The sequence below is a fragment of the Oncorhynchus nerka genome, linkage group LG27, assembly GCF_034236695.1.
Source record: "Oncorhynchus nerka isolate Pitt River linkage group LG27, Oner_Uvic_2.0, whole genome shotgun sequence".
NCBI lineage: Eukaryota > Metazoa > Chordata > Actinopteri > Salmoniformes > Salmonidae > Oncorhynchus > Oncorhynchus nerka.
This window is the reverse complement of record NC_088422.1, coordinates 24,308,389-24,326,552: the sequence shown is the minus strand read 5'-3', so window position 1 is coordinate 24,326,552 and position 18,164 is coordinate 24,308,389. Positions and strand designations below refer to the sequence as shown.

Sequence of the window (18,164 nt, the reverse complement as noted above, 5' to 3'; positions counted from 1 at the left end):
CAAGACCAGATTTCACAATCCGCTGGTCGGTCGGTCAGTTGACAACATTGAAACGAATATATTGCTTTAAAAATTGTAATATAATTATGATTTTCGTTCTTTCCTGATCATTGTCGATTTGAATTTGGTGGTTCTAGTCTCACGCGCGGTGGTAGTTTTCAATTCGCGTATATTTTTTTTGCACAGGTTTGCTAAATTATCTGTCGCTGGCTTTGCATGTTCAACATTCATGGTTGTCAAGTGACTGCGAACAGGACAAACCATGATTGAAATCCAAAATGAGTCAAGACGATTGCTTGATACAGAAGATGGAGAAGACATAGGAGTGAGGTCGGAACAGGACGCATATCTTGAGTAAGTTTGTTATTGATTGTTAGAAACATGTCTGTAAGAAAAGTTTTAACCCAATATCTTTGGTGGCCCTATACCACATAACATGATGTTGTTCTTTACTAAAAACATGGTCTCGTGTTGTTGAGATGAAGTCTTATATGTAATGTTATTGTTACAATAGATACTGATTTGTAACCCCACCTGTTCTGTCTTTCAACAGCAAGGTGAAGAATGGAAAGCTGTTCCTGGCCACTCTCGCAGCTGTCCTTGGTCCCTTGAGTTTTGGGTTTGTATTGGGGTACAGTTCCCCTGCCATCCCTGAACTAAGCACAATCACTGACCCAAGATTACAACTAGATGATGACGAGGCTTCGTGGTTTGGGGTAAGATCAATTCTGGGTCCCATGACAATAATGTTTTTTTCCCCCCTCTCATAACCCCACTAGGATATGCTTTGAATCCTTGTCATGCTATAACAAGGACCCAGAGTTTTTCTTGGTCAGGCCACGCCACTCTTGGGGGGGGGGGGGGGGGACATAGGGCCCTAATCATTCCTGAGTGGATGAAAGTGGGCATTAGCCACTTATTTGACTGTTTTTGTTTTGTAGTCTATCGTGACGATTGGAGCTGCTATAGGAGGTCTACTCGGCGGTTGGATGGTGGACAAGATCGGGAGGAAGCTGAGTCTTATGTTCTGCTCTCTACCTTATATCTTTGGTTTTACTATTGTCATTGCTGCTCAGAATGTCTGGATGCTGTATCTTGGGAGGGTACTCACAGGACTGGCAAGTGGGGTTACGTCACTCGTGGTGCCAGTAAGTACTATGGAATGTCTACTCTTATGCTATCAGTTTAAGGTCAGAGGGAGTTACAATTGACCATGATGTGTATTATGTGAATGCCTGCATTCTAATGATCTTATTTCATCATACAGTTCTATTTTACATAGCACCTCAAATGTTGAATTATTTATATTGATATGCCATGCTGCATACTCTTCCTGTGTGAAAATAGTTTTTCACTTTTCTCTTCCTCTGTGCCCTAGCTGTACATCTCAGAGATTGCCCATGAGCGTGTCCGTGGGACAATGGGCTCCTGTGTTCAACTCATGGTGGTCACAGGAATCATGGGGGCATATATAGCAGGTATACCACAGTAGGTGTCCGTTTGTTAGCAATATTTGGATGTTATGACTATCGTTTTGAATCTCATGAGAAAGTCTTAATTTTGTTAAATATTGTATCTGGTCAGCGGAGGGGATTTCTGACTATGTCACTAAGGATTTCTCTGTATTGTACAACTTTGACAGAGGTTACAACAGTAGTCATACGGGTAGAGGTTCATGTTTTAATGATGTGGTGCAAGGTTTTCCAATCCCAATCAGTATTGGCAACCGAACCTTGATAAACACATGTCATGTGATCATCATCCTCATCACCAGGAATGATCAAGATTCCACCCTGCTAACTGAGAGCTCTCATTTGTGCCAGCCTCCCAAGCCACCGCTATGCCTAATCAAGTTACTGACATGACATGCTTGTTTCTCAAGATACTTTCCTCAATAGACAGTACTATTGCAGGCGTGGTAGGCTGTTTTGTCTCATTATTGTCTTCTGTTTAGAAGGAATGGTCTTTGGCTGAGGAATGTTGTAAGGCAGAGGCTTTTCATTATGCATATTTCAATTTAGTGGGGTGATGGATACTAATAATCGACACTATAGATTTTCATTGTTCATCTTCTGGAGTTACATAATATCAACACCACTGTATGTGGAATCCAGAATGTCAGTGGTTAATTTTCACTGGGAAGGATCCAACTAGGGTCATCCCACTACTGTCCTCTCAAATTCCCTACTCTACTAACATCCCAGGGATGTTTCTGGACTGGCGCTGGCTGGCAATCTGCTGCTCCATCCCACCCACCATGATGATGGTGTTCATGTGTTTCATGCCCGAGACCCCCAGGTTCCTGTTGTCTCAGGGTAAACGGAGGGAAGCCGAGGAGGCAGTGCGCTTTCTGAGGGGGCCAGATGCCCCTGCAGAGTGGGAGTGTGCCCGCATTGAGGATGCTTCTGACGACCAGGTGAGCTTTGTGTATTCCCTAATAATCAGGAGGTATAAGACTTGCTTTGAAAAAGACATTGTGCAATGGCATAATACAAGGGACAAAGGTATGGATTGTGAAATATTGAGTCACCTCTGTGTTGCACCAAATCAATAAGAACATGTGGGGGAAAATCCAAAACTTTCAGCTGAAGGAACTCTGTCTTTACTTGCATGGTTTTGTATCTGAGTGAGTATATTCTGGTCAGCCCCACTACTATATGGAAGCAGAGCAGAGATAAACTTGGCAGAGCTGAGAAACGGTTGTCATCCATTCAGTGGATATAGTGTGAGGAGAATCGGGAACAAAGAAGCATGCCAACACATCTGACTCATGTTAATGGGAATAAGAGGGTGTGATGACTGTGTGCTTTGTGTTAAACCCAGGGAGGTAGTTTGGGGATGGCTGATCTTAAGGACCCTGGAGTATACAAGCCCCTTGGAGTGGGCATCATGTTGATGCTCTTCCAACAGCTCACCGGTATCAACGCCATCATGTTCTATGCTGAGACTATCTTTGAGGAAGCCCATTTTAAGGTAAGAATTGTTAAGTGTTATTTGAGGTATTTTGGCTGCTGGAATGAGCTATTTTATTTTTTATGATTACAGTTTTAATACATTGATCAAAATTATAAATGCAACAATTTCAAACTTGACTGAGTTACAGTTCATATAAGGAAATCAGTCAATTTAAATAAATTAAAACTGACATTTTCAGCTTCCAGGAATTGTGTACATATTCTTGCGATGTGGGGCTGTGCATTATCATGCTGAAACATGAGATGGTGGTGGATGAATGGTACAACAATGGGCCTCAAATGTGCATTCAAATCTCCATTTGATAAAATGCAATTGTCTTCATTGTCCATAGCTTATGCCTGCCCATACCATAACCCCACCGCCACCATGGGGCATTCTGTTCACAATGTTGACTTCAGCAAACCCCTCGCCCACATGATGCCATTTGCCCGGTACAATTGGAACCGGGATTCATCTGTGAAGAGCACACTTCTCCAGCTTGCCAGTGGCCATTGTGACTTTACTTTCATTAATCTGATTACTTATTTATTTAATCCACTAACAATGTTTAATTGTTACCCGATTTTAAAATGATCATCTAACAATTAACTCAGAAGGAATTTGGGGCACCACGGAAGAGATTAAGAGTTATCATCTCCTTAATTAGTCTATGGTATATCTATTACATCGATAAACAGCAATCTTATTAATTATTACCTCATATCATCATTCTAAACAGTTGTAATCTCATGCATCTGCAAAAAACCCAGCCTATGGGCCTCCTGGGTGGTGCAGTGGTTAAGGGCGCTTTACTGCTGTGCCACGAGAGACTCTGGGTTCGCGCCCAGGCTCTGTCGTAACCGGCCGCGACCGGGAGGTCCGTGGGGCGACGCACAATTGGCATAGCGTCGTCCGGGTTAGGGAGGGTTTGGCCGGTAGGGATATCCTTGTCTCATCGCGCACCAGTGACTCCGGTGGTGGGCCGGGCGCAGTGCACGCTAACCGAGGTTGCTAGGTGCACGGTGTTTCCTCTGACACATTGGTGTGGCTGGCTTCCGGGTTAGATGCGCGCTGTGTTAAGAAGCAGTGCGGCTTGGTTGGGTTGTGTATCGGAGGACACATGACTTTCAACCTTCGTCTCTCCTGAGCCCGTACAGGAGTTGTAGCGATGAGACAAGATAGTAGCTACTAACAATTGGATACCATGGAAATTGGGGAGAAAAGGGGGGTAAAAAAAAAACAGCCTCATGATTCAGTACTACACAAATTGGTTTATTTACTAGCTAACTTAATAATAACAGGATACACAACATGGAGGGGGAGAGAAAGAAAGATGCTTATCGTTGATACATTTCAGAACTATTCTCCTTAATCATATAGTTTGCACACCCCGTTTGGAATAAGAAATTATGTATGTATTTGTGAGTTCCTTAGTCTGTCGGAACCAGCCCTCTTTAGGAAGGTTGTTGGCCTTTTTTGGTTCCCGCAAGCTGTATGGCTCTGATTGTCCGAAAGGGGTCTCCCCTGTCCCGTTTTCTACTGTTATTCACTCTGGAAGATAGCTAGCTAGCCAGCAGTGTCGATGGTTCCCACTGGGTGATGAGACTAGCGTACAGTGATTGTCTGGAAGATGAGCTTCTCGCCAACACCTCGAGTCGATACTCAGGGTTCAGGATTCAGACCACTTTACACTCACAGCTGCAACCTGGCAATGTTCTGGTCTCGTCTGGGAGGTGAGGTATTTTCTTCACCTCGTGTTGAGGTTTAAAGTTCCAACCATTTCAACCGTGTAACTCACGGCTCACATTTCCTGGTCTAATTTTAATTTCTGTTGGCAATCCTTTTATGCATTCTGACCAAAGGGGAAGGTTCCGTTAGTTTGATATGGTCTCTGGCTACTTACTTATGCAGTTTATAGGAGAGGGATTCTCTTTATAAACTCAGCAAAAAAGGAAATGTCCTCACTGTCAACTGTTTATTTTCAGCAAACTTAACATGTGTAAATAGTTGTATGAACATAACAAGATTCAACACCTGAGACATAAACTGAACAAGTTCCACAGACATGTGACTAACAGAAATGGAATTATGTGTCCCTGAACAAAGGGGGGAGGGTTCAAACGTAACAGTCCGTTTCTGGTGTGGCCAACAGTGGCATTAAGCACTGCAGTGCTTCTCCTCATGGACTGCATCAGATTTGCCAGTTCATGCTGTGAGATGTTACCCCACTCTTCCACAAAAGCACCTGCAAGTTTCTGGACATCTCTGGAGGGAATGGCCATAGCCCTCAATCGCCGATCCAACAGATCCTGGAAGTGTTCAATGGGATTGAGATCCGGGCTCTTCGCTGGCCATGGCAGAACACTGACATTCCTGACTTGCAGGAAATCACGAGCAGACACTTGGTCTGCCACTGCGAGGACGATCAGCTGTCTGTCCTGTATCCTTGTTGCGCTGTCTTAGGCATCTCAGTACGGACATTGCAATTTATTACCCTGGCCACATTTGCAGTCCTCAGGTCTCCTTGCAGCATGCCTAAAGCACGTTTACGCAGATGTGCAGGGACCCTGGGCATCTTTCTTTTGATGTTTTTCAGAGTCAGTATATACAGTGGGGCAAAAAAAGTATTTAGTCAGCCACCAATTGTGCATGTTCTCCCACTTAAAGATGAGAGGCCTGTAATTTTCATCATAGGTACACTTCAACTATGACAGACAATGAGAGAGAAAAAAACAGAAAATAACATTGTAGGATTTTTTAAATGAATTTATTTGCAAATTATGGTGGAAAATAAGTAGTAAGTATCAATCTCACGATACATGGCCCCATTCATTCTTTCCTTTACACGGATCAGTCGTCCTGGTCCCTTTGTAGAAAAACAGCCCCAAAGCATGATGTTTCCACCCCCATGCTTCACAGTAGGTATGGTGTTCTTTGGATGCAACTCAGCATTCTTTGTCCTCCAAACACGACGAGTTGAGTTTTTACCAAAAAGTTTTGGTTTCATCTGACCATATGACATTCTCCCAATCTTCTTCTGGATCATCCAAATGCTCTCTAGCAAACTTCAGACGGGCCTGGACATGTACTGGCTTAAGCAGGGGGACACGTCTGGCACTGCAGGATTTGAGTCCCTGGTGGCGTAGTGTCTTACTGATGGTAGGCTTTGTTACTTTGGTCCCAGCTCTCTGCAGGTCATTCACTAGGTCCCCCCGTGTGGTTCTGGGATTTTTGCTCACCGTTCTTGTGATCATTTTGACCCCACGGGGTGAGCTCTTGCGTGGAACCCCAGTTTGAGGGAGATTAGCAGTGGTCTTGTATGTCTTCCATTTCCTAATAATTGCTCCCACAGTTGATTTCTTCAAACCTATTGCAGATTCAGTCTTCCCAGCCTGGTGCAGGTCTACAATTTTGTTTCTGGTGTCCTTTGACAGCTCTTTGGTCTTGGCCATAGTGGAGTTTGGAGTGTGACTGTGAGGTTGTGGACAGGTGTCTTTTATACTGATAACAAGTTCAAACAGGTGCCATTAATACAGGTAACGAGTGGAGGACAGAGGAGCCTCTTAAAGAAGAAGTTACAGGTCTGTGAGAGCCAGAAATCTTGCTTGTTTGTAGGTGACCAAATACTTATTTTCCACCATAATTTGCAAATAAATTCATTTAAAAATCCTACGATGTGATTTTCTGTATTTTTTTTCTCATTTTGTCTGTCATAGTTGAAGTGTACCTATGATTAAAATTACATTTCTGAGGCCCAGAATCTAGAATATGCATATAATTGTCAGATTAGGATAGAAAGCACAAAAGTTTTCAAAACTGTCAAAATATTGTCTGTGAGTATAAAATAACTGATATTGCAGGTGAAAACATGAGGAAAATCCAACAAGGAAGTGCCTAAGAGAAACATCTCCCTGTTCCATTGCATGCCTTCCCTCCATTTAAAGGGATATCAACCAGTCTTTAGACATAGTTTCAGGCTTCTATTCTGAAAAATGAGCGAGAAGGATCACATCGCGTCAGTGGATGGCTGGGTGCCAGCAGAGTTTTGCATGCGCAACAGCTTTGAGCAGACATTTTCTCTCTCCTGTTGAAATATTATCGATTACTGTAAAAACAACCTGAGGATTGAGTATAAAAAAAACTTTTGACATGTTTCTACGTACTTTACGGATACTATTTGGAATTTGTCTGCCCCGTCATGACCGCTCGAGCCAGTGGATTTCTGAACAAAACGTGCCAACCAAATGGAGGTATATAAAAATAATCTTTATGGAACAAAAGGAACATTTATTGTGTAACATCTGAAGATCATCAAAGGTAAGAGATTATTTTAATTGCTTTTCTGACTTTCGTGACCAACTTTGCTGCTAGCTGTTTGTGATGTTTTGTCTGCTGAGAGAGATATCCTAACATAAACGCTTGGATAGCTTTTGCTGAAAAAAAAAAATCTGACACGCCAGGTGGATTAACATTCCTGCAGTCAGCATGCCAATTGCACGCTCCCTAAACTTGAGACATTTGTGGAATTGTGTTGTGTGAAAACTGCTAATTTAAGTGGCCTTTTATTGTCCCCACAAAGTGCACCTGTGTGATGGTCATGCAGTTTAATCAGCTTCCTTGTATGCCACCTGTCAGGTGGATGGATTATCTTGGCAAATGTAGAAATGCTCACTAACAGGGATGTAAACAAATTTGTGCACAACTTAAGATCAGCTTTTATTTCAGCTCATTAAACATGGGACCAACACTTTACATGTTGCGTTTTATATTTTTGTTCAGTGTCGATTTATTGGTTCAATTTGTTTGTTTTTACACATTACTATTCATAAGCTGTAATATGATCTAAATAATATCAATCCTATGGATATTGACATGCCAGTTGGGTAAAATGTATTAAATGGCAGATGGTGATTTTGTTTTTCAGAACAGCAATGTTGCTACGGTGGTAGTAGCAGCAATCCAGGTAGTGTTCACTGCAGTAGCAGCATTGGTCATGGACCGCGCTGGAAGAAAGCTTCTCCTCATCCTCTCAGGTGCATATGTCTCAAGCGTGTCTGTGTAATATCAGATACTTAACTTTCCTCCACCACTGATTATAATGCATCAATTGAGTCCTTTGTGGCAATCCCGCTCAAAATGTAGGGGGTGGAAATAAGGCGCTGTCAAGCTTGACATCAGATTATCTCACCCAAACTGGGCCCCAACTCCCTAAAAATAATTGTTCAATGGCGGACATGCATAAATATGGAGGCCTCCATGCACTTACCACAAATGCCTCGTTTGCTGTATTGTAGCTTGCTCTCCGTTACGCTTTTTGGTTCTTTTTTTTTGTATCGGCATTAGCACAGTATCAGCACAGTATATGATCCAAATCTCCAAAGACACCAGCAATTCAAAAAGAAGAAAAAGATTGAGCCATGTCGCGTGCCATAGTTTTAGAACTATGACATAATGTCTGTACTCTGCCATCTTTATGCTTGTTCACCAATGTGAAAAATGTCAATTTCTCCCTCCCTTTATATATCAAGGCGTTTCTATGTGCCTAAGCACTGCTGCCTTTGGTGTCTACTTCAAGTTGTCCAGTGAAACCCATGGTAACTCCTCAGGACTTTGCCTAGTAGAGAGTCCCCTTGCAGAGAACCCTGCGGTTGGGCTGTCCTGGCTCGCACTGGCCAGCATGGGCTTCTTCATCACAGGTGAGCTCCACACTTGGATTGGGCTCTGTCTAGTCTAGAAAACAGTGACTACTGTTGCCCAGCAAACTATCTTGGCTAAATAAACACATTTAAATCAAATTGTTAGCAATGTACAGTGCATTTGGAAAGAATTTGCACCCCTTCCCTTTATCCACATACAGCCTTATTCTAAAATGTATTACTTTTTTTTTTTATACCTCATCAATGTACACACACTACCCCATAATAACAAAGCGAAAACAGGTTTAAAAAACGTTTGTACATCTATGTAAAAAAAAAACAACGTTCACATAAGTATTCAGACCCTTTGCAGTGAGACTCGAAATTGAGCTCAGGTACATCCTGTTTCCATTGATTATCCTTCAGATGTTTCTACAACTTGATTTGGCGTCCACCTGTGGTGAATTCAATTGTTTGGATATGATTTGGAAAAGCACACAACTGTAAGGTCCCACTGTTGACACAGTGCATGTCGGAGCAAAATCAAAGCCATGAGGTTGAAGGAATTGCTGTAGGATTGTGTCGCGGCACAGATCTGGAGGAAGGGTACCAAAACATTTCTACAGAATTTAAGGTACCCAAGAAAAGTGGCCTGAATCACTCTTAAATGGAAGAAGTTTGGAACTACCAAGACTCTTCTAGAGCGGTCCACCCGGCCAAAATTAGCAATCGGGGGAGAAGGGCCTTGGTCATGGAGGTGACCAAGAACCCAATGGTCAGTCTGACAGAGCACCAGAGTTCCTCTGTGGAGATGGGAGAACCTTCCAGAAGGACAACCATCTCTGCAGTACCTCACCAATCAGGCCTTTATGGTAGAGGTTTCACAGAAGCCGCTCGGGAAAAGGCACATGACGGCCTGCTTGGAGTTTGCCAAAAGGCACCTAAAGGACTCTGACTATGAGAAACAAGCTTCTCTGGTCTGATGAAACAAGCGAACACAGGAGTGGTTTTGGGACAGGTCTCAATGTTCTTGCGTGGCTCGGACTTGAACACGATCAAACATTTCTGGAGAGACCTGAAAATAGCTGTGCAGCTAATAAATAATAGTTTCTGTAGATTCTCATTTATACGTGATATAAATTAGGATCAAGCTCCTTGATTGGATAAAAATTATAACTTTAACACTTCCCTGTGGTACTTTTTATTTTATTTATCCCCATCCAACCTGACAGCGCTTGAGACTATCTGCAGAGAAGAATGGGAGAAATTCACCAAATATAGGGGTGACACGCTTGTAGCGTCATACCCAAGAAGACTCGTTGACACTGACATCTTGCTTCCGGACAAGCTAAACACCTTCGGACGCTTTTGAGGATAACACAGTGCCACCGACACGGCCTGCTACCAACAACTTGGCTCTCCTCTCCTCAACCTCAGGAGGCTGAAACTTGGCTTGGCACCCTCAAACTTTTACAGATGCACAATTGAGAGCATCCTGTCGGGCTGTATCGCCGCCTGGTACGGGACCTGCACCGCCTGCAACCACAGGGCTCTCCAGAGGGTGGTGCGGTCTACACAACGCATCACCGGGGGCAAACTACCTGCCCTCCAGGACACCTACACCACCCGATGTTACAGGAGGGCCAAAAAGATCATCAAGGACAACAACCACCCAAGCCACTGCCCGTTCACCCCGCTATCATTCAGAAGGCGAGGTCCGTACAGGTGCATCAATGCTGGGACCGACCGACAGACTGAAACTTCTATCTCAAGGCCATCAGACTTTTAAATAGCCATCACTAGCACATTAGAGGCTAATGCCTTAGACTTAATCACTGGCCACTTTAATAAACGGAACACTGGTCACTTTAATGTTTACATATTTTGCTTTACTCATCTATGTATATACTGTACAGTCGTGGACCAAAAGTTGAAAGAATGACAAATATTAATTTTCACAAAGTTTGCTGCTTCAGTGTCTTTAGATATTTTTGTCAGATATTACTATGGAATAAGTATAATTACAAGCATTTCATACGTGTCAAAGGCTTTTATTGACATTTACATGAAGTTGATGCAAAAAGTCAATATTTGCAGTGTTGACCCTTCCTTTTTCAAGACCTCTGCAATCCCTGGCATGCTGTCAATTAACTTCTGGGCTACCTCCTGACTGATGGCAGTTCATTCTTGCATAATCAATGCTTGGAGTTTGTCCGAATTTGAGTTTTTGTTTGTTCACCCGCCTCTTCAGGATTGACCACAAATTCTCAAGGGGATTAAGGTCTGTGGAGTTTCCTGGCCATGGACCCAAAATATCGATGTTTTGTTCCCAGAGCCACTTAGTTATCACTTTTGCCTTACGGCAAGGTGCTCCATCATGCTGGAAAAGGCATTGTTCAGCACCAAACTGTTCCTGGATGGTTGGGAGAAGTTGCTCTCGGAAGATGTGTTGGTACCATTCTTAATTCATGGCTGTGTTCTTAGGCAAAATTGTGAGTGAGCCCACTCCCTTGGCTGAGAAGCAACCCCACACATGAATGGTCTCAGGATGTTTTACTGTTTGCATGACACAGGACTGATGGTAGTGCTCAACTTGTCTTTTTTACGGATTCCCCAAACAATCGGAAAGGGGACTTTACAACAGTCCTCAGCAGTCCAATCCCTGTACCTTTTGTAAAATATCAGTCTGTCTGTTTTTCCTCGAAGTGGCTTCTTTGCTGCCCTTCTTGACACCAGGCCATCCTCAGTCTTTGCCTCGCTGTGCGTGCAGATGCACTCACACCTGCCTGCTGCCATTCCTGAGCAAGCTCTGTACTGGTAGTGCCCCGATCCCGCAGCTGAATCAACTTCAGGAGACTGTCCTGGCGCTTGCTGGACTTTCTTGGGCGCCCTGAAGCCTTCACAACAATTTAACTGCTCTCCTTGAAGTTCTTGATGATCCGATAAATGGTTGATTTAGGTGCAATCTTATTGGCAGCAATATCCTTGCCTGTAAAGCTTTTTTTTAATGTAAAGCAATGATGACTGCACGTTTCCTTGCAGGTAACCATGATTGACAGAGGAAGAACAATGATTCCAAGCACCACCCTCCTTTTGAAGCTTCCAGTCTGTTATTTGAACTCAATCAGCATGACAGAGTGATCTCTATCCTTGTTCTCGTCAACACTCACTCCTGTGTTAATGAGAGAATCACTGACATGTCAGCTGGTCTTTTTGTTGCAGGGCTGAAATGCAGTGGAAATGTTTTTTGGGGGGATTCAGTTAATTTGCATGGAAAAGAGGGACTTTGCAATTCATCTGATCACTCCATAACATTCAGGAGTATATGCAAATTACCATCATACAAACTGAGGCAGCAGACTTTGAAAATTAATATTAGTCATTTTCAACTTTTGGCCACGATTGTATTCTACTGTATCTTAGTCTATGCTGCTCTGGCATTGCTCGTCCATATATTTATATATTAATTCCATTATTTTACTTAGATTTGTGTGTATGTTGTGAAATTGTTAGATATTACTGCACTGTCGGCGCTAGAGAAACAAGCATTTCACTCTGAATACTTATGTAAATGTGTGATTTTAGTTTTGCTAAAATGTATAACCTGTGTTTGCATTTATAATTATTGTGGGGTAAAACAATTTAATACATTTTAGAAAAAGGCTGTAGAGTAACAACCTGGGAAAAGTTGAGGGTTTTGAATACTTTTCGAATGCATTGTAGGAGTGTTTAGTAATGTTTTTAGAGTATAGTAGGTTTAGTCACCTATAAGTTGTTCCATGTCTTTTGGCTATAATATTGAAATGACTATTAACCATAAAATATAAATGAGTATAAGTTCAGATCTGACATTTTGCCTTGTGATATGTTTTCTCATCGGCATAACCTGTTGTCCGTTCAGGTTTTTCTCTTGGTTGGGGTCCCATCCCCTGGCTGGTGATGTCTGAGATCTTTCCTTCGCGAGTAAAGGGGTTTGCCAGCTCTGTTTGTGTCCTCACCAACTGGGGCTCTGCCTTCATCATCACCAAGACCTTCCAGGACCTGATGGTGAGCTGGTGCTGATTTGGGGCATCGTGTGGCAGACGAGGGGGATAAAGGGATGTTTTGCAGGCAGAGGGCTTGGCAGGAAGCCATTTTGAAGTTATGGTTTGCATGTTCTTAGCCTAATAGAGACAAATGTCTTCAACATGTTTTATTACAGATACACACAAATTGCTATGTATATATTTAGATGCTAAACACGTCGAGCAAGGTAGTTTAGTGCAGTGTCCAAGACAAAACACAGTTTACAGGATCAGCTAAGATGTCTGAGGTAATACTGGTAACTGTAAGGATGAATTTGGGAATTGTAATAACAATCCATGATGAATTTATTTCAGGACCTTCTAACCAATGCTGGGACTTTCTGGCTGTTTTCTGGGTGTTGTGCGCTCAACATAGTCTTCACCATCCTCTTCGTCCCGGAGACCAAAGGCAAAACTCTGGAGCAGATCCAGACACAATTCAAAGGGACTCCAGAATAATTAAGCTACAATAGACTAACTTAATGCCAACCCCAAATATAACATCAACGACAGCGTTTCCCGATACTTTGTGGTCAATAGTTTTCTGGGTAGTCCTATCCGGATGGTCCTTAGCGATAGATTATCTCATTCTGTGACTTGAAAAGGTATAAATGGTTGTGGCTGACTTATGCCTATTTGATACGCTCAGACTTAATAGTGGGCCTTGCATTCTGAGCCATTGGCCTTTTGGGCACCCTGAATGAATGCTGGACCTCTTAAGCCCCCTTTTTAAGGGCACTTTTACCAACAACAAAACATTTCTGGAGTAGTTTAGCTCACATCACACTTGAAGATTTACAAAATATGTGTGCTCCAGAAATATTTGTCAATTCAACTTACAATGCTTGCATTTCATTATGTTTTATGTATTTTTTGGGGGTAAAAGTACAAGAAGAGTTTACAACATTTTCAAATGTGAGAACAACTAAGGCTATGTGCATGGAAGTTAAAATTTGGCCCATATTGATAATTAGAGACTTTACTGATTTAATGTTCTCTTTGTACCATGGGGGTATACATTTTTAAGTGTGCACAAATGTCCTGTTGGTGTTATTTGTCATGTTTTTCTTCTGAAATAACTAAATGTGTTTACTGAAACATATTAGGAAGGTGGAGAAAAGTATGTCATTTTGGTAAGAATGGCTGTGACTACACATGAAGTATCAATGCACACTAATATAATGTGTTATACTATTACTGGTGCCAAAACATTGAAACTGAATGTGCTACAGTAGTGAATGGTCATAATATCATGTTAATAAAATACTTGTCTATTTCATCCATACTAGCACTGTACATTGTTTTTTTACCATAGACATTCTATTGTTTTCTTATTCTGAATAGTTCTAGGGGTTATGGGGTCTGTTCAGTGGGCACTCAACTGTATGAAAGCCTAGCGGTTAGAGGGTTTCCAGTTGGAAACCCAGGTCTGATGGGAAAATTCTGGCGGGAAGTGAGCTGGCAACCGGAGCTGGTATCAAATCCTAGATGCCATTGCCTGCTGTTGTGCCCTTGAGCACAACACCTGCTCCATGGGCGCCCAGTGTGCATCCCCTTCCAACCTGTGTGTCTGTCGGAGGGGATGGGATAAAAGCAGAAGTCGACTAAGTGTATAATTGATGAATAAAGTGATTTTAATAAGACTACATGGAATTGCTATTGCAATGAAATGAGTGTGTGACTAACCCTTGAGAGACTTCTCAAACTTGTGGTGGGTCGTTTGATCGCCTACACCTGCAATTATCTGCCTTATTTCCCATCTTACATTTGTATAAACTTGTAAGACCATTTGACTTCTGCACTTTTAATGCCGTTAACATTTCCCGAGATTATACAGTATATCGTCTCATGTTTCAAATCCTTTCAACTGTGAATGGAAATGTCAGCTTCTTTGTTTCCTGGCCTCACGTTAGGAATGAGTCTCCATTATGTTAAGCATATTTTATCACCTCTGTTAAAAGACTGATGCATCATTACAATGTGGAAGTTACATTCTGATAAAAAAAAAATTGTTGGACAATATGGTATGTTTCAGTATTCCCATCACTACTTTATCCTTTGTTGAAAAGTGAATATGCATTACCCACAGAGTACAGGAATGTGCAATTATCTAATTGGTGACAGGTGAATGTGAAGGCGGCATTAGGAACATTTCCAAGTACTTAGAGGAAGATATAAAGGTCCACATCCAGGAGACCTCCCACTTATCTATTTGATTCTACCTGCTTGGTCTCACAACAGGGTCAGTATTTCTCTATTTGTTCGTCATGTTTTTAGTGGTGACCGTCTTCAGCGTGATGCTATGGACTCAGTGTATCAATGCTGATATTCATCCACAACAGGACTTTGATCTACAAAGGGTGAGAACAATGGTATATTTGTCAATGTGCTGTGGTAGTCTGTTTTTTCTGATAAAAGCACTGTGGTTCTTTGATCTTTTTTTACAGGTTTTACTCTTTGTTAAATGCCTGCTTTAGACCATTTTATTTATCCTCTGAAATCTGATTAACTAAATGTAATGTATCTATGGTAAATGTCTGTCTAACCATAGTATATGGAAATCCTTGCTTGAATCAGAAAAGTTACTGAATTGAAAAACAAACAGTAGTGAGGTCAAAGAACAGTGGAATTTCAACGTTGTTGTTGTTTGTTTAGACCATTACATAAGATTGGTCTTTTTGTGTGTTTTGAATCCTGTTTTTTGAACATTTATTGTAACGTGTACCCTGAAATATTATTTTAAAGCAATTATTAATATTTGTTCTTCATTTTAAACAATGCTGTTCTCTCGTCACTATATATTTAAAAACACACAATTGTGTTATTGAATTGTTATTACTATACTTAATGGATTTTGATGGGAGGATTTTATTTCCCTATTTAATGTTGTAGGGAATAATGTATTGTCTTTATTAAAATTCGTAGTTTTTTGCTCAGTTTTCAGGACAGTGGTATCGTGTTGGCCTGGCATATGACTCGCCAGAATTTGTGCCATGGAGAAGTTATGTGCAGGTCTCCAATGGGAATGTAACCTATGATATGGATGGCAATGCCAACCTAACCGTATGGGGGACAGGGTATTTACTCTATTTTGTCTTTTAAATGAGATCTACACTCCAACAAATAAAAACATTGTAGTTATTAGGAACATTACACATATTAGTCAATAAGTTAACACTGGGATAAACGTTATACCTACTTTATGACTTTCAGTAATAGGCCATTGTAAATGCTTATCAATGTTTATAAATGCTTATAGATGCTTATGTTTATAAATGCTTAAATACTCAAGTAGTGAAAGTAAACACTATAATATGTATATTCATACTTATTAATACATGTTATAAATACTTGCAGCACACAAACCCATAACCCCTTTCTCAATTTCCTGTTGTCAGGTTAAAAGGTTGCATGTGTCGTGTGTACTACTACCAGAAGACTGACCTCCCAGGCCAGTTCAACTACTTTAGTGACCGTAAGTTGTGCTTCCTGTCTCGAGCTGGTTAGAGGAGATGGTATGAGGGAAGAGACACAGTACAGCATGGGGTAAATGTAGAAATAGACACGCCGATGTTGACACTGCAGTGGGAGGGGGAGTACAGACATCCGTTTCTTATGTATGTTAGATTCTAACCCTAACCCTTACCATAATCCATTTGTGTTTCAATGTATGATGAAGTTTGCTGATCCACTATTATCTGTGCTATTTTTGTTGCTGTGCAGTTTCATTTGTCTCTTTATGGTATCATGTCCTGAGCCTGTAAAGAAAAAACATTTCAAACCATAAAGTATTCTAACTAACAAATGACCTAATTGACAGGCCATCAGATATTGAAGGACATCACCGTGGTAGAGAGCAATTACACTGAATATGGTCTGGTGGTGAAATACAAGAAGATTGTGAAAGAATTCTCCCAGGTGTCTCTTTATGGTAAAGATAATTTACATACAGAATTGCCTTTTTCATGTGGAATCCCCTTACTCTTACAGTTATTCTAGTCATTATCAAAAAAGTGTGTTTTTCTCAATATTTCCCACTCTGTTTTTCTTAAGGTCGCTCTCCAACGCTGAGAAAAGAATTGGTGGAGAGATTTAGAAACTATTCTCTGTCTCTGGGCTTCTCTGCAGACTCTATTCTGACCCCATCGTTCGTAGGTAAATATGACTGATCAAACACAGCACAAACTGTGTTTGTAGCATAGGACTTGGACTGGTGCCATTGAACTGTATATAATCATTGTCCCACTTTAAAAAAAGTACTAAATGTGTTATGTTATGCTTTAAAATTTCACCTTTTGTTATTTTCATTTTTTCATTCGACTACTTATACAGATCCCTGCTCTGATTGCGGGCATTAAGTGAGTAGAAATTACATTAAATGAGAATAACATTTCTATAGCAATGGGGTTTTCTGAGCGTTTCTGTGTGCTGCTTTTTATATAATACAATCTGCTCACTTTTTAAGGACCTAACAGCAAACATTGGTTAAAGAACTCCACACCATCATACTGGACCAAGATAGGAGCGCATCACCCTTACATATCCTGGGTCTTCTGTTTCGCTCTCTACTTTACATACATGTATTGTACAATAACACTATTGAATACACAGAGAACTTGCCATACTCTATAACAAGTCTGAGTCATATTACTCATATACGTCACTGCCTCACGTGTTGTACATGAAGAATCTGTTGTATTTAATATGGGTTAGTGGGTTGAAATGTCTTGAAGGTTGACATTGGAAGCTATCAATATAACCCTATTACCTGAGGGAAAATAGAGGCCTGCTTAACATTATTGCTGAATCACTCAACATCGCTTTACATCATTAAACCTTTCTATTTAAATCTCAGGTTTTCTGTAAGCAAATGTACACAATTTATACTGTATACACAGGTCCAGAAATCAACAATAAACAAGATTTTGAATAGAATAACTTCATTTTTCCCTTGAGGGAACTTCTTGCCTGGTGAAAACAAAAAAAGGAAATTGTGTATTTGTCTAATTGTACTTGAGCAGATCTGCCCCACATTTTACCAAACCATTTCAGCTCCCTCTAGTGGGTCTTAATAATGCCATTTAAGAATTTTGTCAGTGTTCATTCAATTTCAGTATAGCCCATGATTTTAGTTTTTTAAGAAATGTCCTCCCATAATAGATCCATAGACATTGTGTGAAAAAGAGTGGACCTGTAGAAGGGAAACAACTTGGTTCTAGGGCTTGAACCAATAAATCCATAGGTATACCAAGTGCACTAATGGGCTAATACACTTATAATAACTATTTCACTTTTTAGGTGATATGCTGAAAATGCAAACACAAAACGGCTTCCAACAAGGCCAGAGGGACTGTGATGACACTAATGTTGCACTTTCCACCAAATTATGGGGAACAGCTGGGAATGGGATAAGGGTTTGAACAGTTCATTGAGGTTATAGAGCATGACTGAGTTTACACTATAAAGGTCCAGACTCCAGACACCTTGGTTGATGTCAGAGGCCAGTAAC

The 18,164-nt window shown here is 41.2% G+C and overlaps 2 protein-coding genes across 3 annotated transcripts; both read left to right on the top strand.

The window, feature by feature from the left end:
- The first annotated feature begins 27 nt into the window (after positions 1-27).
- On the top strand, positions 28-13,934 carry LOC115111417 (solute carrier family 2, facilitated glucose transporter member 8). The gene is made up of 10 exons (XM_065011478.1): positions 28-354; positions 554-716; positions 942-1,148; positions 1,379-1,478; positions 2,205-2,416; positions 2,824-2,973; positions 7,880-7,988; positions 8,484-8,651; positions 12,493-12,638; positions 12,971-13,934. Exons 1-10 carry the CDS (start codon positions 263-265, stop codon positions 13,112-13,114), a joined length of 1,491 nt encoding a protein of 496 aa, XP_064867550.1. The 5' UTR covers positions 28-262; the 3' UTR covers positions 13,115-13,934.
- A 915-nt stretch (positions 13,935-14,849) lies between these two features.
- lcn15 (lipocalin 15) lies at positions 14,850-17,593 on the top strand. 2 transcript variants are annotated; one of them, XM_029637443.2, is made up of 7 exons: positions 14,850-15,015; positions 15,581-15,732; positions 16,054-16,130; positions 16,476-16,586; positions 16,709-16,810; positions 16,988-17,013; positions 17,121-17,593. In XM_029637443.2, exons 1-6 carry the CDS (start codon positions 14,923-14,925, stop codon positions 17,011-17,013), a joined length of 561 nt encoding a protein of 186 aa, XP_029493303.1. In that variant the 5' UTR covers positions 14,850-14,922; the 3' UTR covers positions 17,121-17,593. The 2 variants fall into 2 exon arrangements, with proteins under 2 accessions (XP_029493303.1, XP_029493304.1); XM_029637444.2 differs by having other exon boundaries at positions 14,851-15,015; positions 15,593-15,732.
- The last annotated feature ends 571 nt before the right edge of the window (positions 17,594-18,164 follow it).